At 45.4% G+C, this 18,771-nt stretch overlaps 1 protein-coding gene across 5 annotated transcripts in view; it reads right to left on the bottom strand.

The window, feature by feature from the left end:
• TNC (tenascin C) overlaps positions 1-18,771 on the bottom strand; it is a 66,806-nt gene that overhangs the window by 11,267 nt on the left and 36,768 nt on the right. For 2 of the 5 annotated variants that reach the window (XM_082656619.1, XM_082656620.1), the window contains 7 exons: positions 15,607-15,879; positions 13,781-14,053; positions 8,031-8,153; positions 6,758-6,901; positions 4,811-4,930; positions 2,856-2,999; positions 1,961-2,091 (listed from right to left, as the gene is read on the bottom strand). In XM_082656619.1, coding sequence (XP_082512745.1) covers positions 1,961-2,091; positions 2,856-2,999; positions 4,811-4,930; positions 6,758-6,901; positions 8,031-8,153; positions 13,781-14,053; positions 15,607-15,879 — 1,208 coding nt within the window. The remainder of the gene's footprint in view (positions 1-1,960; positions 2,092-2,855; positions 3,000-4,810; positions 4,931-6,757; positions 6,902-8,030; positions 8,154-13,780; positions 14,054-15,606; positions 15,880-18,771) is intronic. The other 3 variants (XM_082656622.1, XM_082656623.1, XM_082656621.1) reach the window with 2 other exon arrangements.

Below are 18,771 nucleotides of genomic sequence, written 5' to 3'. Positions count from 1 at the left end.
TTTGATACCAGTGACCCAGTGACCTTTGTGTGGCCCCCAGGTCTAGTCCTTGGGGAAGAATCAGGTACAAAGCTGGGTTCCTTGAATTACTTGGGGATAAAATTACCTATCAGCTTTCTAAGCTGCTGTTCAAAGTTATTTTCTAGGCAATCAGGGTAGATCGAAATGAGACTCATGACTTCAGGTAAACAGTGGATCCTAGGATGGCTGACCAGGAAGGGCCCTTAGAGACTGGGGAGTTCAGTGCACTCATTTTACAGATGTGAACACTGACACCCAGAGAAGGCGAGGGACTTGCCTCTGTTCACACAGTGAGTTAGTTCATTGTTACAGCGACTCCAAGAAGGACCGTAATGGTAACTAGAGATGTGTGTCCACTCCTGGTTAAACGTGGCATATTGAACAAGACAGTTTATCTCTACTTGCTTCTGATACCCACTAAAATGAAAGTAAAGGAGATATAAAGTATAAATTCACAAGGATGAGGGAAATGGCAGAGGAGACAGGTACTTGATGTCACCAGAATCTTGATCAGTGGAAAGTGTGGAGTGGTGGAGTGACAGCTGAAGTGACAGAATGGAGAAAGCCAGGAGCTAACTAACTAGTGGGTGCAGCCACAATGCTGCAGAGCCCGGCAAGTTCAGGAATGAAATGTATGCGAAGGCAGAGATGCTTTGAAGGCCAGTGTGGGGCGTGGCTGAACAAAGGTTTGTTTAAAACTTTGTATAATAAACAGATCCCCAGCTCTCTCCATCCCCCAACAGTCTGGGTGACTGTCCTTCCCAGCCCAGATGAAAGGCTGAGGTTTCCTCCCTGGAGAGGCTGAGCCAGAGGGGAGACTCTGGATTCAAATCCATCAGGCCCAGCTGCAAGGGAGGCTCGGGTGCTGCGCTGGAAACAGGAGAAGTGAAGGTGAAGGTGTGTACACAGTGGGAGCCCAGGCTCCTTCTCCAGCAAGGCTCCTGGCAGCCTGCTTCGAAGGAGGTAGAGGATCCTCCAAGGAGACTGATGAGCTCGAGAGAAATAGTTTACAGTCCTGATGCTTGGGAGTCCCCCAAGAAAACTGCTGGGTATTTGCCCAGTCACTCTACAGCGAGCCCCATAGTTGGCAAGACCTGTCTGTGCAATTAGACCTCCCAATCGGCTATTTCATTCTTGGCTCCAGTACAAAAAGACCAACAGGCATTAGGTGGAAGTCTCCAACATGAAAGATGGAGACCCAAACCAAACCAAATGGCAGCAAACCAGAAAAGAGACCTTGGAGGAAACACTATGTAGGCTGTGGAAGAAAAATGCCAAGAACATATATTCTTAGAGATAAAGAGAAGAAGATAACAGGAAATGCAAACGATATGCTAGCAAAAGATCAATGTGCAGAAAAGAAGTAAAAGATTTTGGAAGTGTACAGGATGGTGGCCAAAATTAAAAAGTCAAAAACAACTTTAGAAGGTAAAGGTTAGAAAATTTCTTTCGCTTGTGTGATGGCCTAAAGTTATTTCAAATTAAAAAGTAGAAGAAAAAAAATCATGGGTAGGGAATATAAATAAAAATTGCTGTAAACAGTTGATGTCATAAGACCATGGTGATATATATTTCATTATATAATGGAATGATGCCGTCTGTGAGATAAATGGCAAAGATGCAGAAGAAGCTTTTGGCCTTTGCTCAATAAAACATTTAAGGACAAAGAGTCCAGCTCCTAAAACGTCCTCAGGTCTTGTGAGCAGTGGTTCTTGACCCTGGCTGGCTGTCAAAACTGGAGTCTGGTTAAAATGAGACAGGGAGGCTGCAGCTTATGATTCAGAAGGTCTGGCATGGTGTCCAGTTCCTACTAATTTTTTTCCAGCTCCCCAGTTGCACTGGGAGAGGAGAAACAGCGTGCAGATAATTCTTCCCTCCTTTGAGGATCCCGTAAATGTTTCGACCAGCAGTGGGGAGTTTTTTATATACTTCAAGATACCTTGGTTGTACCGTCCACAGATTCATACACCAACAGGTAACCAGTGACAGATGCCCGGGGAGGTCTCCAGGTGAGAACGGCAGTTTCCGACTGAACCTCAGTAGCAGTGAAGTCTCTTGGAGAATCGAGGTCTGGAGAAGATAAGAATTTAATATTAGATAAGTCAGCAGGTGTAGGACAAAGTCCCCAGCTGGGTATCAGGAGGCCTGGGTTCAAGTCCTTTGCCTACCATTGACTTATATGACCTTGGGCAAAACCTTCCCCATCTGTAAATGAAGAGGTTGAGCCAGGTGACCTCCAAAGGCGTCCATTCTCTGTGGTTCATCTCATCCCAAGGGCCACGTTTTCCTGAGCTCAACGGGATATTGACTGGCTTTAGTTGGATTCGGGAAGAAAGACGCAGCCATGAACGTAATCAGAAGCCCCCTTGTTTCTGAAGAAGAGGACAGCTGAATGCTGGTAGTGGTGCTTGCCCCTACTCAGAGGACGTGGCCTCTGTTTCTCTGTTTGCTGCAGTTTGTAAAAAGATCTCAGTGTATAAAAGCCCAGTGGACATCTAGGAAAACTTGCCTTTAAAATCTTTCTCTTCAAAATATTTCCCTGCCTAGACCATGGATCATTAAATACTGGGTTTAGGATCAGCGGGGACTGGTTTTCCACTTCTAAAGCCCTCCTCTGAAAATCATTTCCTAGTCCATGGGGAGAGCAAGGTCATTTCAGTGCAAAAGGAAATGGTGTGTTTCTTAAGGTCTTGACAGAGTGGCACCGGTGACTTTAGCCGATGCTGACGTCATCACATTACAGGGAGCTGACTGGGGAAATAAGAGTTGGAGAGGGATACTGTTAAAGATAGAGGCTGTGGGTGGGCATTGTCCAGCTCTCGATGTCTTTGTACCTGTCATGAACTTGGTGGTGATAGTTGAGCTCTTTTGGGGCCCCTTCTCTGCAAAGATCCTCAGCGTGTATTCCGTGGCAGGCTTGAGGTTGGTCAGCGCATACTCCACCGTGTTCCCGGACACTTTGCGGGTAATTTCTGGCTCTAAACAGGAAATATACACACAGTGGCAGTTACCAGTCAGCTGTCTGGGCCATCAGCGGACTTGGCCAAGAGCACACACACCTTCTAACATAGAAACTTTCAGTGACCCTACAGAAAAGCAGGTTTGTTTTCTGAGATGACTCACACTCCTGTCTCTCTCTCTTGAGCGATCACTTCATATACAAAGGATTTATCGTACGGTACTGGAGTTTTCCAGGCACCAAGTCAGAAGGAAGGGGCCCTGGGGGTCAGGAGACTTTTGCACATGGTGCCACTGGGACAGTGTTGCAGCTGAGGCACAGGACCCAGTTACAGGAGAGCTGCAGGTAACATCTCTAAGACTTGGGCTACTCAAATTTAATTTGTCCCATTGCTTGCCCTCCCCTTTTTTTTCCACTTACTCTCATGTCCTTTTATTTGCCAAATGTCAAATCATTAGGCTGGGGCATCACAAAAATCAGGTGGCGTAGACACACCAGAGCCTGATTACTGGCTCTCAGTCCCACTGGGTCAGGACCAACAGTGGACCCCAAACCATGGTGCCCAGGGTATATGTGCTTACTTCTTAATCACAGGTGACCAGCTATCCTGACTGGCCAAGGACTAAGAAGTTTCCCAGGGCATGGGACTTTTAAGGCTAAAACTGGGAAGGTCCAGGGCAGAGTGGAATGAGCTGGTCACTCTGTTCTTCAGTCATGAGCCCACACCCCCAGCCTCATACACACGTCTGGACTCTAGGGAATTTCTACACTTGCATCCACAATTTCCATGATTCCCACGAACTATACTCTGATTTATTTTAGGTGAGACAACATCATCTCCCCTGACTTGGAAGAGTTTGCTCACAGGGAATATGTAAAAATAGAGAAGTAGAAAGAATAAACCCAAGCATCCCTCTGGCCCCGCCCCATCTTTGCTCTGTCCTCACAAGGAGCTCTCGTAAGTGGTTACCCGGGCTGAGTTAAGATTTTCAGAGGCCCCAGCACAGCTTATGGTGCCCTTTCGTATTGTTACTGAAAGTAGAACAATACTGAACCATAAAATATGAAACTCACATATACTTTGAGATTAAAATAACAACATATTTTTTCTAGTCTAGCTCATGACAAAAGTATGGATTTGTTCATTGAAAAGGAATCTTTCCTTCTCTCTTATTTGTATTTAATTTTACCTTCTGGTAGCCTTGATTTGCTGGTGCCCCAAACAAGTGTTTAATCCCCAACTGAGTAAATTAGCACAGATGGTTGCAAAGACAAGGAAAAACAATTTCTGATTTCTCAATCAGGTCTGCTCTAATGGGCCTTGTCTGTGGCATCCAAGAAGCCTGGGCTCCCCAGAGCTACCTGAAATAGTCTGTTTAAGATTTCAGATTCTGGACTCCTTCTTTGTAAGAGGTGAGAGCTACTGCCTGGAGAGGGTGACTCACTCTGACGGCAGAGAAACTAGCAGGAGAGGACAAAGAGGCTGGAGACGCACCCTCTGCTTTTCCTTAAATGGCCTGCTGGCCTCCCGTGATACAACCATGGTTCTGATGCTCGTTCACTTGACAACAAGCAGGGGATATGGGTAGGACCTCTCTTGCCACCGCCTGAACCGGTGCCTCCACAGTCACCCACCCAGCCCCAGTCCCAGCCCATGAGTCTGTTCTGAGGGGGCAAGTCGAGAGCCACAGGGACGTTGCTGGACTCTCCAGTCTACCCATGCATTTTTGCTACCATGCACCAAGTGTGGCACAAGGAAGGGAGAACGGGAAGAGTTTACAGCAGGACAGACACTCCTCAGGGTGGGGAGGGTCTTGGACACGACCTTACCTCTCTCCCCTGTGTAGGAGATGACATAATTGTCCACAGGGGCGATGGCCGGCTGCCACGTGGCCAAGGCTTCTGAGTCGGTGATGTTGGCTGTCACCAGGCCAGATGGGCCATCCAGAGCTGCAAGGAAAGATGGTGATGTGTTGAAGGGATGGGCAGCCATGGGGTAGGACATCAGACCACAGCTGCTCTGCTGTCTACACTGCCCCTGGACTCCAGTACGGGTCCGCGGCCTGTTAGGACCCGAGCTGCCCAGCAGGAGGCGAGTGGTGGGCGAGCGAGCGAAGCTTCATCTGCCGCTGCCCATCACTCCCCATCGCTCGCATCACCGCCTGAACCATTCCCACCGCCATCCATGGAAAAACTGTCTTCCACGAAACCCGTCCCTGGTGCCCAAAAGGTTGGGGACCGCTGAACTAGAGGATGTGTGTGAACTGTGTTAGGGGCAGCACTCAATAATTGCAGTTGTTATTAACATGACTATTAAAGCTATTTGGAGTTTTCAATATGATTTCCAAATGACTTGTACTGAGGAAAGATGGATAGTCCTAGAGCCTTGGCCCTTTTAATTCACCACTGCTACAACCCAACATCCCCTTTCTTAGAAACCAACCTAAATATGACTAGTTCCCGCTTTTGTTCACATTTATGACTCAATTCTCCAGGACGACAGCCCTGGGAGGGTGGGGGGTGCGGCAGCCATCATCAGCTCATTTTACAGATGAGGTGTCTGGGCCCCAAGAGATGAAGTGACTGGCCTGAGAGTCAGGAGGTGGTAGAGTGATTTGGGACCCTCCCCGTCCACTCTGAGGTCCTTCCTGTCTCATCTTTCACATAGAGAATCTCCTTTAACGGATGAGGACAACGTGGCCTCCGGAGGAAACAGATCCAAACTTTGCAACCAGTTGCCATGGAGAACCCGTGAATGACAGATTTCTAGGGGGGAAACGAGGGTCTGTGTGGCAGAGTGTGCAGAACTCTGGGTTCAGACAGGAGGTTTTAATTGCATATTAGCAACCCTTTTAAGACTATTAGGATATTTTTAAACTTTCCTGTGAGGCCCATTCTTTAGATCCTTTAACGGATTAGGCTGGATAATTGCTCATATATCAAAGGATAAATTGTTTAGGAACATGGCTGCCTGAAGAGAAATTTTCCACTTCATTCTCCTTCAATGCCATTCATTATTTTTGCCTCCTTACAGTGTGTTGTACAAATCAGGTTATAACGGGAAAATCATCCTTTATTTTAGAAGAATACAGAGTTTGTAGTCAGACTGACCTAAGTTCAAATTTGCTTTCAGCATTTACTAGTTATATGGACTTGCCCAAGGCATTGAATTTCCCCAGGTCTCAGTTGTTTCGTCTGTAAAATGGGAAGGGTAATAGCTATAGGGTTGACACGTGAAGGGTTTAGTAACAGGGCCTGAAATACAGTAGCTGCCGGATCCAGAGTAGTTACTTTAGAGTGTCTGCGTGAAGCACCTGCTTGGAGGGTTCCTCACACTGGTCCTGGCACTATCGGGGAAGGGAAGGAAGTGGATTAATGTGGACAGTCATGTTTTATATTTGCAGACGCTTTACATATACAGTTCTGCGTGATTCTTACAGCTTCCTGCAAAGGAAGCAGAACTGCACCCATTTTACAGAGTAGGGAACTAGACCCTCGAGAAATTAACTGACAGCTCATGTATCTAGAAGCGGCAGGACGTGGGATTTCCACCAGGTCAGCATGACTCCCCAGCTTGTGCTATTTTTCCCCACAATACCCTGGGAAACGGTGGCCCAGGGAGGTTGAGGATGCAGCTCAGAAGAGGCTACAGACGGACCAGAAATGAGACCGCTCGTGCGCCAAATCCAGCCCACTTTCCCCGAGAATTTCCTAAAAAAAACACTTTTTTTCTAGCTTCTGAATCATGAGAAATAATGCTGAAGGTGAGAAAAATACCTGTGGTGAGCATCCCTGAGACAGGCGTGCTTTCTTCAAAGCCCTTCAGGGCGGTGACGCTGACGAGGTACTCCACTCCAGGTAAGAGTCTCAGCAGCCTGGTCTGAGTCTTGGTCCCAGCCACAGTTACCACTGAGGGTGTACCTGGAACACAGTAAAAGCAAGACGGGGAAAGGTGAACCTCACTGAAACTTATTCACGGTTGTTTCAAGAATGGGTGTATCCGATTTGGCAGTGAAACTATATCTTTATCCAACACACTTTTCTTGACTTCTCAGTTGCTCCTACCCTCTGGCATAAGAGAAGAGGTTTTTACTTTTTGTATAATGTTTTTTCCATCCATGAAGATGCCAAAAACTGAGCCAGGGGAGGAAAAACCGTGAGGTCACAATGACAAGTTTCCATTCAGTAGAGAACTGGCCATGTTGCACAAATTTTATTTACCTATTTTTCCCACAAAGAATATGGGAAGCTTGCTATGTAATGTATATCTGATATATTTAATCCATTGTATTAGCTAAAGAATATATAGACTCATCCCTTACTAGCAGAGATTCTATTATTGAAGAAAATGGTCATGGTCAAGCTTGTACTCTTACATTTATGAAAAAGTCCAAAGTTTATATTTCTTAGAACTTGGGGGCTGGTGAGGAGCGTGTATATCAGCTGGCCAAACTGCCCACAGAGATGCTACCGCATTTCTCTGAAGAGGTTATCAACTATCATCTTTGTATACACTTCCACTAACAGGGAGCTCACTACCTCCCAGAATGTCTTTAGACATATTTGACTATGCTCCCCCCACCCCCTTGGTCTCTTTTATAGCCGGTGTGCTCTGAACTAGAACTCCCAACTCTGCTAAGTCACAGCTTCCCATCCTACGCTGAGACAGACAGATTTTGGGACCAAGAGGTAACACCTCACCTATATCCAGGTTAAGACCAGCTTTGCAGATGAGTGCGTTCAAAGAGAAAAAGGCCAATGGATTTAGAGTCTTCTGTCATTGTGTGAAAACATTATTGGGGATCTACAGCTCATAGAACTTTAAGACTATGAGCCTGGCAACGATCTTCATAACATGACCCTTCACAAAATAGTTTCTTCCAAGGGTCTCATAGGACTCTACAAATGAAGTCTATCCAGATGATCTCAACTATAAAGAAGCAGTTTTCTTTGGCCATGATGTTTGGGAGGATGGGATTATCAGGGTCTCTTCACTGTTCCACCCAAACCCTCCAGATCGTCCTCCCTCTCCCCTCCCCAAGTGCCCTACCTCCTGCAGTGGGTACAGAGGTAACCCGGAAGCTCTCCACCTGGGTAGTGGGTGCCTTCCAGCTGACAGTGGCTGAGTTTTCAGTGATGTCTGAGAAAACGATTTCCTTCGGGGAGCCCATGGCTGTTGAGGAAAGAGCACAGGAGAAACCCAGAAACGGTTAAGTATCTTGCTCATCAGCGATCCTTCCCCAATTCCTCATCCATGAAAACTCAGTCCCTAGTTTATGTCCCAGCCAAGCCTTTAGGATGGAGAATGTGGTGATCTGTGATTAGGTTACGACTTGATGGAAACAATTGTTCTTTCATTCAGGTACAGGGCCCAGAGCTGTAGAGCTGCCATTTGGTTTCATTCAAGAACGTTAGTTAGCACCATAGCTGACGTCTAAGGAAGTGAGGGTGGTTTCACAGCTTGGAATACACCCTCCTTTAAGTTTTGATGTTTAGCAATTTTTCATATCTTTGCTTTGTAGTTCCTTTTATTAAATGATACCAAGACTTGACAATTGTACAGTTCTTTGCAATTTATAAGGATTAACCCTCATTTAGAAACCACTGAGGTGTGGTTGTAGCCATTTTACAGAGGACTAAACTGAGGCTAAGTTCTCCAATGAACATTCTTGTGATATGACCTTTCTAAGTCCCAGGAGCAGAGCTGAGCACAGCCCTGGGATCTTGGAAATACTGTTCACATGGAAACTGACCTCGGCACACCCATTCCCAGAACTGGATGGAGGTCCAGAGCCAGAGGAGCAACCTCAGACCTTTCACCAAAGCAAACACCCCTTGGATATTGGGTCTACCTGGGGGAAAGCCATGCCTGAGGGACGGTTCCTGCTACGTAAATGCCTCCCCTGCAAACCCAGTTTCCTTTGGTTCTTCCCTGTGTAGTTTTTGGCTTAGCGTTTTGCCCTCTTCAGCTGACCACGCTTAACCATAGAATTCAGGAAACAATTTTCAGGTCTCCAGGGAACTCATTTCCTCATCTTTTCCCCTCTGCATCCCACATTGATCGTTCAGTTCTGAAACCCACAGCCCACTTTGGGGAGCTTTTTTTCTCTCTTATTTCTGTCTTTTTCTCTCCTCCTACGGCGTTCTCCTGTGACCTGCTAGCCACCCTCAGATTCTGTGGCTGCCTGGGGTTTTGCCCTCTCCTTAGAAAGCTTTGGAAGCCACAGGGGCTCTGGAGCCTGGAAGATCTTGATTGTCCAAATACCACGGAGAGGCTGGGCAACCCGCGGCAGTCCCCTTCCCTTCCAAGAGCCTCAGTTGCTCCGTCTCCATCTTTCCAGTGGGAAAAGTGGTGCCCACCTTCAGGAATGTTTTGAGGACCTAGCAGAGATAATGGATGTGAAACCCGAGCACAGAATCTGGCATGCAGTAAGGGTTCAGTAAACATGCTGGCCCTCTCTTTTTTCTTTCTTTCCCACGCGATTCTTTTTTCCAGGGGCCACCTGAGTTTTGCGGTAGCCCCCAGGAAAGATCTAGATGAGGCAGAATGAGAAAAAAAACCCCTTGGGGTGTGTAAACTCCGGCACTGGGGCTCTCCTTCTGCCAGGCTAGTCCACTCTGACCTTCAGTCCGACTGTGAACCTCGCTGGGGCAGGTCCTGGCACATTTTAGAAAGTGTATCTTGTGGCCACAGCTCTCCTCTCTCGATCCCAATTTTCTCATCTGCAAAATGGCAATATTATCTGCCCTGGCTGAAGAACCATAAGAATTAGTAACCTCATCTGTCATGCACTCCTGAGGGATGTGCTTGATGAAAGTGACAGTAAGAAGATAGATAGCCATGTGTCATCTGAAGAATGGCACAGTAGTGGTAGAATTCCAGGGTCAATGGCATTTTTAGGCAACAGACCTTCCTAGGTGTGGAAGACAATTTGTTATTTTAGCGTGTGTCCTTCTGCCATAAATAGGGCCTGCAGGTCTCCAGCACCACAGCGGAAGAGATGGTCAATAGGAACCTGAAGGCTGAGCCTCAGAGAACAACTAAATCATATCTATTGAAAAGTTAGGGAGACCCAGGAAAGGCAATGCCTCTGTCTCTCTTTCCAAGAAGACTCTTGGTTTTCAATAAAAATTCCATTAGGAAAACATTTGGAATTGCTAGAAATTCTCAAGGAGGATGAAGAGTACTTCTGTCTGTTATCTGCATAAAATGTTGCCTCCCCAAATCTGGAGCAAATGTCTTTAATAATGTGACCTTCATAATCATTTAAAAAATTCTCCCTTCGACATATTTTTATTCAATACTTAATATGTGAATCGTGATAAGCTCAGGGGACGATTATTGTAGCCAGTGTGATTTAAGAGCAAGGATTTTGGAGTTACACTGACCTGGGTTTGAATTCCATTCTGGCTTTCCTAGCTAAAAACACTTTAGCCCCTTAGGCCTCTGTGAAATGGGGCTGAATGTGACGCTTAGACTGTCTGTGTCACGTGAGTCAGTGAGGTAAAGTGTGTCAGTTGCCCTGCTGTGTGTGGCATGAAGTGCATGCTCTGTAATCGATAGTTTACACTTTCTGAGAGTCAGAGGCAAAGGCACTAGGCATAAGGAGCCTGTTTCACTTAGGAGAGAGGATTTCTGAGCACGTGTCTCTGCAGACCCGCTGACCCAGGTCCCCAGACACGATGCCATTGCAGCTGTGTGGTGTGTGGTTTTAAGTCCATCTGAACTGCAACTGAGCGGGGGAGCTGGGAAGCTGCCTGGCTGGGAGAAGTGAGGTAGAGTGGGAGGGGGCACATTCTGGGAGTTGGGAGAGGGGCTGCCCCCTTGGCTTTGGGGGTGTTTGGGGGTGGTGATGGTGCAGGTTAAAGAAGCGTTTCAGGGTCCTCACTACCCCCGAGGTGAGCCATCTTACTCTGGTTTTGGATTTTGAACCACTTTCTGTCTATTCTGGGGACCGTCCTGATGGTATACAGAGGCATGTTGGCATTTAACTCCCCAGAGGCAAAAGAAGCTCCTGGCAACTCTGGGCTTCCCAAAGCGGAGCCCAGGCTACTGTGAAGAAGTGGCTCAAACCACGGAGGGGAAGAGGAGCCACTGCAAATGCAGAGATTGACAGAGGAAAGAAACAACCCATAATCTAAGGGTCTGTAAGTAGGGGGATGGTTAAATAAATAAGGCATATGGGATTATCTCTGAGATCTATTAATAAGCAAGGAACACACACCCACACACACACTCATACACACACACACCCCCAATGTGTGGAAGAGTGGGTATGTTAACCGCCACACCAAAAGAAAAAGGTGAAAAAAAAAGGGAACGTAGACTTATGTCTAATCTTATCTGTTTGTATAGCATATTTCTGCAGTGATTCAGAAGAAGGTGGTAATACTGACTGCTTCTAGATAGAACAACTGCTTCTAGATAGAACAACTGGTGTCAGGGACACAGTAGAATAGAGACCTCACTATATATCCTTTTTTTTAACTTTTGAATTTTGAACCAACTGGGCCATTAAAAAATAAAATGTATGGGCTTCCCTGGTGGCGCAGTGGTTGAGAGTCCGCCTGCCGATGCAGGGGACATGGGTTCATGCCCCGGTCCGGGAAGATCCCACATGCCGTGGAGCAGCTGGGCACGTGGGCCATGGCCGCTAAGCCTGCGCGTCCAGAGCCTGTGCTCCACAACGGGAGAGGCCACAGCAGTGAGAGGCCCGCATACAGCAAAAAAATAAAAATAAAAAATAAAATAAAATGTATGTTAAATCACCCAAACATAATATTAGCTAATATTGTTACAGTGGACAAGGAAACTAAATACTTGACATTTATGATGTGACATGAACCTCATGGCTGACCTTGGAGTTAAATTCTATTGGCCAGATGAGGGGACTGAGGCTGGGAGGGGAAGGAGACTTGCTCACGCTCACATAGCTGTGGGAAGAGGTAGAGCAGGGATCCGACTCCAGGGGATCTGCCCAGAGGCTGCAGGCTTAACCTTTCAGCTACACTGCTTCTACCCACGCTCCCTGGCGCTGGGGCACTCAGGGCTGCCAGCTCATGTTCAGGGAGTGAGAGGAGAACCTGCGGCAGCTTTTACAGGGAAAAAGAGGAACAGAGAGAAGGGTTTACAAGGAGAAAGAATGAAAACACAAAAGGGAAACTTTACGAAGCTGATGAGGTAAATTGCACGTCTGCTGTGATCAAGAGTCACCTCTCCCGTCCTCGCCAGGTACCGGAGCACACGTGTGTACACGCATACACCAACGCACACACTTCTCTTCGGCTGTGAGACACAAGGCCCCAGAGAAAAAAAATCAAAGAAAGGGCACTCCTTGAGGGCCTTTTCTTTTCTCTTGTTCTTAGAAAAAAAAAAAAAAAACTCATGATTATTCGTTTTCATTTTTGCTTTAGAACTGCGGAGCCTCTAGAAAAAAAAGATCAGCAAAACAAAACCAGTGATCAGAAGTAAACTTTGAAAAGCAGTGTTTATAAACCAAGGGCAGAATCAGCCTCTGCCTCTGATCTGAAGTTGTTTTACGGGAAGCCACAGGGAAGAGGACACAAGGACCCACGTCCCTGGGATAGGGTCTGTGTTAATAAGAAACAGGGTATTTCTTCTGGCTGAATTGCCGCATGTCTACAAATACGGAGTATGATTTCTACAGGTGGCTTCTCGGAGCTCATTAGGTCCTGAAATTTGGCATCAAAAAATACTCATCTCTGGACAAAGGGAAGGTTTTGGCTAGTGTTATGCTCTTTGCCTGTCAGAGATGGCAAGTGTGTCTATTCGTTGGTTATCTGTCACCTAGCCCACTTATATTTAATAATATTAAAATAACTTGGCATTTGGGTTCTACCCCAAATCTGGCTGTGTGACCTTAGGCAAGTCACTTCACCTTTTTGGGCCACAGATTCTTCATGCACAAACAGAAGAGTCTGGGCTACATCATTTCTCAGGTCCCTTCTACCTCTGCCTGTGGTTCTGTGATTCTTCCCCCTGGTTCCTCTGAAGCAGTGGTCTCTAGCAAATGCTCCGTTTCTGTACCTGCCTCAGTTTCCTGAAGGAATTCACCCTACCTGTGGAAGGTCATTCCTTTTCTCTTTAAAGAGTCATATTAGTCTTAGTATTATCATTATAAACAGTCATGTTATAACCATCTTTTTTCGTTCTCCTTGAAACAACTCATATTGAAAAGGATTTTCATTTCTCCCTCCAGTGCCATTTAGAGCTGCCATGAGTATCAGATAAAATGACGGAGCCTCGTGAGGAGCAGCCTGCCGACCGTGCCAGCCTCCTCTTTTTTCCTTCTTGATCAGGGTACTGACCATTTCACACATAGCATTTTATAAGTATTAATTTTATAGGTGGAGGTACCACTTCTTCATTATTCCCTGCATAGTTTGAACATTTGACCAAAGAACAAGGAAGTATACCTCTGGATAAAACATGATAATAGGTAGAAGGAAGGGCCTTTGGAATTAAAAAAAAGAAAAAAGCAATGACTATCTTAATGACAATAATAAAAATGTTAATAGCTCTCATTTGCTCAGCCCTTGCTGCGTGCCAGGGCCTCTGTATGGGCTTTCCATGAATTATCTCATTTAATCCTCACAACACTATTAAGTAAGTGGCATCGTACTTTTTGCGTAAAGACTTAGCCACGGTCACCTAGTCTATACTCAGGAGTCAGGATTCAAACACAAGCTTGTCTGCATCCGAAGCTCTTATAATTTCCCAGCCCTGTGAGAAGAGGAACAGAGAACTTTTCTCTATTCTTTCCCATTTATATACGGTACCTGTTGTTGCTATAGCACTGACTGGCTGGGATCGCCTTCCACTGCTTATTCCATAGAGTTCAATTTCGTATTCAGTGGCCTCTCTGAGACCTGTTATGTCCCTGGTACGTTCGGGGGCAAATAGGGTTATTTCCAGTGGTTCAGACTGCTTTTTGGTATCTCTGATTTTGAGAACAAAGCTGTCGAAGACCCCTTCATCTGCTGTCCAGGACAGACGGAAACCGTCTGGGGTGGCATCTGAAACCAGAAGGTTGTCAACTTCTGGCTCGGCTTCTAGAGGGGGAGAAAATGGTGGAAGGAGGAGAGAGAATATCATTCAGCAGCCCGTGCAATCTTCTCTCCAGTGGGGGTATCAATATGGAGTGATGCCCCAGCTCTCAGAGGTAGAAGTGTCCTGAGATACCGAAAATAAAATTATCAAACACGAACACGTCTAGTAGATCTAGGAGAGGGAAAGGATGGAGTTGACACATTCAATACAAGCCAAGTGGGTGCTTGCATGTGTGAGTTTTGTCTAAAAGCAATTCTGTAAATCCACATCTGGACTCAGCAGTGGCCCCTCCCATGCATTATTAAACAAGTTCAAAGTCAGTAATTTGTTTACATTTGCTCTCTGTCCGCCAGTGGCTGAGTGCCCGTGCTCTGTGAGACCCTCTTTTCTTTTTGAAAAGACACATAAACCAGCATTAATGATCTGTAGAGCTGCCCGTGATGATACTACTGATTATATCTCCCTTGATCCTGAGGAAAATGGCTTTTAAAATGTTACAAGTGTTATGTTCCTTTTGGTCTTTTTCTTGGAGCTGCTTTCCTAAAGAAGCCTCCTACTCTTGACTGGCCTGCTTTGTGTTAACCATTCAGTAAGTGTTCAGATGGTAGAACTAAGACTTGGAACCTCTTGTGCTACGTACTTCAGACCCAAGGTATTATCTTGAATTGCCTTAACTAGACAAAACTCAATGTCAAGGTAAATTTAGAGCTGAGTTTCCCAAAGTACACTTAGAGCAAACTATTCCTGTTTGATCATAATCCATTGTAAAATAAGTTTGGGAAACATTGCCTGGGTAAGTCCCTCTTGGAGAGAAGCATGCACATTAGAATGTTCTCTAAAGCCTTGTGGTCAAGGATCCTGTTAAACTATGTTTAACTCCATGTTTCCAAAACTTATTTGAACATGGAACTTCTTCACTAAGTAGTACCTTTGAATATGGAGTTAGTAAGCTCTAGAAAGACTTTGGGAAATACAGATTGTGGACTGTTAAAGTTGTTCATGCTATATTTCTCTAGGAAGTATTAGTGTTGAGAAAATTATGCATTTAGTCTGTACTGAAGAATCTCGATGATATTAGTGTTTACCAGTATAAGTTCACAGTTGGTTTTCCAATGACAAGCCCACCTGGGAAGTTTGTCAAGACCACAGTTGAGGCTTTGAGGTGACAAACGTAGTAAATAAGTTTTTGAAATATACTCGTTGGTATATTTCTTTTGAGAAGGCTGAAATGTAGCTGGGGACCAGCCATGATGAACACAGAGGAGGGTGACGTGGAGTAAGCACGCAAGAGCTACAGACAAGACATGGCCTAAAGGATTTGGGATGCCTAGTGGAAACATTTCGACCTTCTCGTATCTGGAGTGGGAGAAGGGGAGAGCTTGTTAGAGACATAAGACAAGAGAAAGTGTTGGGGGGGGTGACATAAGGAACAGGCCACATCTATGGATTAAGCAGGGAACATGGACAGGGGTGTTAAAACCGTGGTGATCTCGTAGATGGATTACATGGAAGGGAACCAGGAAGAGGAGAAAATGGCTCACTTGAGCCAAAATACCTGTAACAATCTCAGCCCTCAAGGGCTTGGTTTGGTGCCCTTGGGTGAAGCCAGAGACCGTGACCTCATAGCCAATGCCGGTTATGAGGCCTCTAAGCTCCAGCTTCCTCTGGGTTCCTGAAAGTGTGAATTCCTGGGGGTCCAGCAGCTTCCCAGAATCCACCACCGTTACTAGGAATCTGTCAAAGGCATTCTCCGATGCCATCCAGGAAACTGTGAACCCGTAGGGATTAATGTCGGAAATGGTTAGGTTTTCCAGAAGGGGCAGGGCCTCTGAAAGAATGGAGGGGTGAAAATAACTCAGGTTAGCAGCACTGACTCTGCTGGGAAAGCACAAGTCTCCACGAGCACTGGTAGATAACCCACTCAATCATTAAACACGTTGTATACTCAGAAAGTGCATATTTCATAAGAGCTTATTGGGTGCCAGAGGATGTTGTCTTGTGTAAATCTCTCAACCAGCCTATGAGATAGATATTATTCCCATTATACAGGCAAGAAAACGGAGCTTCAAAGAATTTGACTGACTTGGCCAAAGTCACAGAGCCTAGTATGTGAGAGAGCAAGATTTTAGCTGGGTCTGACTCCAAAGACCATGAATTTTTCCTGATAAAATCAAATATCCTGTGTTGGGTTTGGACTCCTTTGTCTATTTCCCACTAACATGTAGTCTTGAAGGACATCAGCTTTTTAATTTTATTTTTTAAAGTATACTTCCTTTTTGGTATACTTTGTATGTTTCTATTCCACTTCTAGTTCCTATTTTGAATTAAGTTGAATAGGCCAGTTAGTGACATACATCCTCACCAGCTGAGATAAAGGGATGAGGTAAGATTTTTCATGCGTCCGAATGTAATCACTTATGATTATGGCCCAGTAAGGAATACTAAGATTTGCTAATTCTCTTGCTGTTTATTTTCCTGGATAAAGTTAGGCTCTTCAGTAAGTTCTGTCACTATTTGTTCATTCGTTCACCAGACATCTGTGTCTCAGGCACTCTTATTTCATAGGTGCCAAGGGATGCCCCAAAGGAATGACCTTATATCAGCTTGGTTTCTGTCAATACTTCCCAGTTGACAAGGCTTCACATCCATCATCCTACTGAGTCCCCACAATGACACTGTAAGTAGATATTACTACCCCCTCTTCTCCCCCGTGGCAGCAAAGGAAGTAGAGAGGTCAGTGATTTATCCAAGGTCACATATCCACTAGGCGGCTGAGGTGGGATCCAACCCACATCATCTGACTCCAGGTTCAATGTTCTTTCCACACCCTAAGCCAAAGTCTAATAATTAGTCAACCCCATGGGTGCTGGCAAGACCTGAGGCATAAGCAGGGTTAGTGGAGAAGGTCCAGTGGCTCCCCTCTAATAAAACAAAACACAGTCATGGTGCATGTGTTTGTTTTTCATCAAAGTGGGCCTGGGGATGGGAATTCCATGGCCAAGGCTGCTTTAGCCACATCTAGGTTAGAGCCTGCTTTTTCACTGAAGCTAAATGGAAGCATTCAAAGAGATAAACGACCTTACACTAATGCCCAGAGTCTAATCCATGGAATGTAAAGAAAAATGTTTAAAAAGAGATGTTTGGTGACTGAAAGAACGAGTAAACGAATGCCCTGACCCCCTAAGCGGAGGTTTAAAGTTTGCTGTGGCTTGGATTTCCAGTACTTATTTTGAACCACTTGGTGTTTGTCTTGAAGCTTTTTTTTTTTTTTAAGCAAATAAGGATCTCCCCCAAATCATAACTCTTATCAAAGACAAAGATGAAATCACATATACTGTGCAAACAGGCCTCTTTGTCTGCAAGGCAAGGGTTTCAAATTCTGTTGCAGAGCTTTGTTTAGATAAGTGGCGCCTTTCTCTGATAACTGGCCTCCTTGCACTTCCATGCCATCAAAGCGGAGAATTCTGATGAAAAGGAGGGCGTTCAGGCTAATTAGTCCATCAAGGGCTTGTTATTTATAGTCCCTTATGTTCAGTTTTTTTTTTTTTCTTTTCTCTTTTTAAAATGTGCTTCTTTTAAAATGCAGAGTCTTTTCACATCAAGGATTAGCTGAGACAATGCTGTAACTGGATCTAGGATTCCCAAGACCAGCCTCCCTTTCTTCTCTCTGTTCTGTGGGAGGTCCTGCAAGAGGCTACAAATAAGGGCCTGATGGGATCCGTGGCCGGCCATGCTTCCCCTCCTGGGCAGTGAGGTTCTTAGTCATGGCTACTCCTCGCCTCACCCCACTAAGGAATTACTTGTTCTGCATCTGAAGACTGAACAATTGAATTCACATTAGCTAACTGGACAGAAAGCATAACTACTCTCTGATCTTACCTGAAAACGTGTAGTGTTCTCTTAAGAATAATAGGAAAGGGCTTCCCTGGTGGCGCAGTAGTTGAGAATCTGCCTGCCAATGCAGGGGACACAGGTTTGAGCCCTGGTCTGGGAGGATCCCACATGCCACGGAGCAACTGGGCCCGTGAGCCACAACTACTGAGCCTGCGCGTCCGGAGCCTGTGCTCCGCAACAAGAGAGGCCGCGATAGTGAGAGGCCCGCGCACCGCGATGAAGAGTGGCCCCCGCTTGCCACAAGTAGAGAAAGCCCTTGCACAGAAATGAAGACCCAACACAGCAAAAGTAAATAAATTAATTAATACACTCCTTGCCCCAACATTGAAAAATAATAATAATAATAATAGGAAAGTCATGATTGCAGAGGTCTATTGTTTCTATCTAGGCTGTTGCTTTTCCTTTTCTTTCTTTTCTCTTCCTTTTTTTTTTTTTTTTTCTTATTGCTTATTTTTGAGAACACTACTTTCCTCATATTGTTGGGAGATAGAGGAAAGGACCCAGCAACTGTAAAATGCCTCCGGGATGCCAGGCAGTTAAATTGCACCACATCCATTTAATACCTGAGAAGAGGCTGCCAGAGGTGCCCGTGAATTGAATATCTTCTCTTCATACATAAAGGAGTGGGGTTCAGAGAAGTTAAGAACTGGCCAAGGTTATGTAGCTAAAAAGATGTGGGAGAGGATTAGGAACCACATAGCCTGATCTGAAGATCCCCACTCTTCTAGGAAACCATGCTGCCTCTAGTTAAATATGTAATTGAACTTATTAATGTATTTTACTTATGTAGATAAATAGCAATTTATAGCAATTCAGACCTCAAGAG

This window comes from Grampus griseus (assembly GCF_964374135.1).
Source record: "Grampus griseus genome assembly, chromosome: 6".
NCBI classification, from domain to species: domain Eukaryota; kingdom Metazoa; phylum Chordata; class Mammalia; order Artiodactyla; family Delphinidae; genus Grampus; species Grampus griseus.
This window is presented reverse-complemented; position numbering and strand designations above follow the sequence as displayed.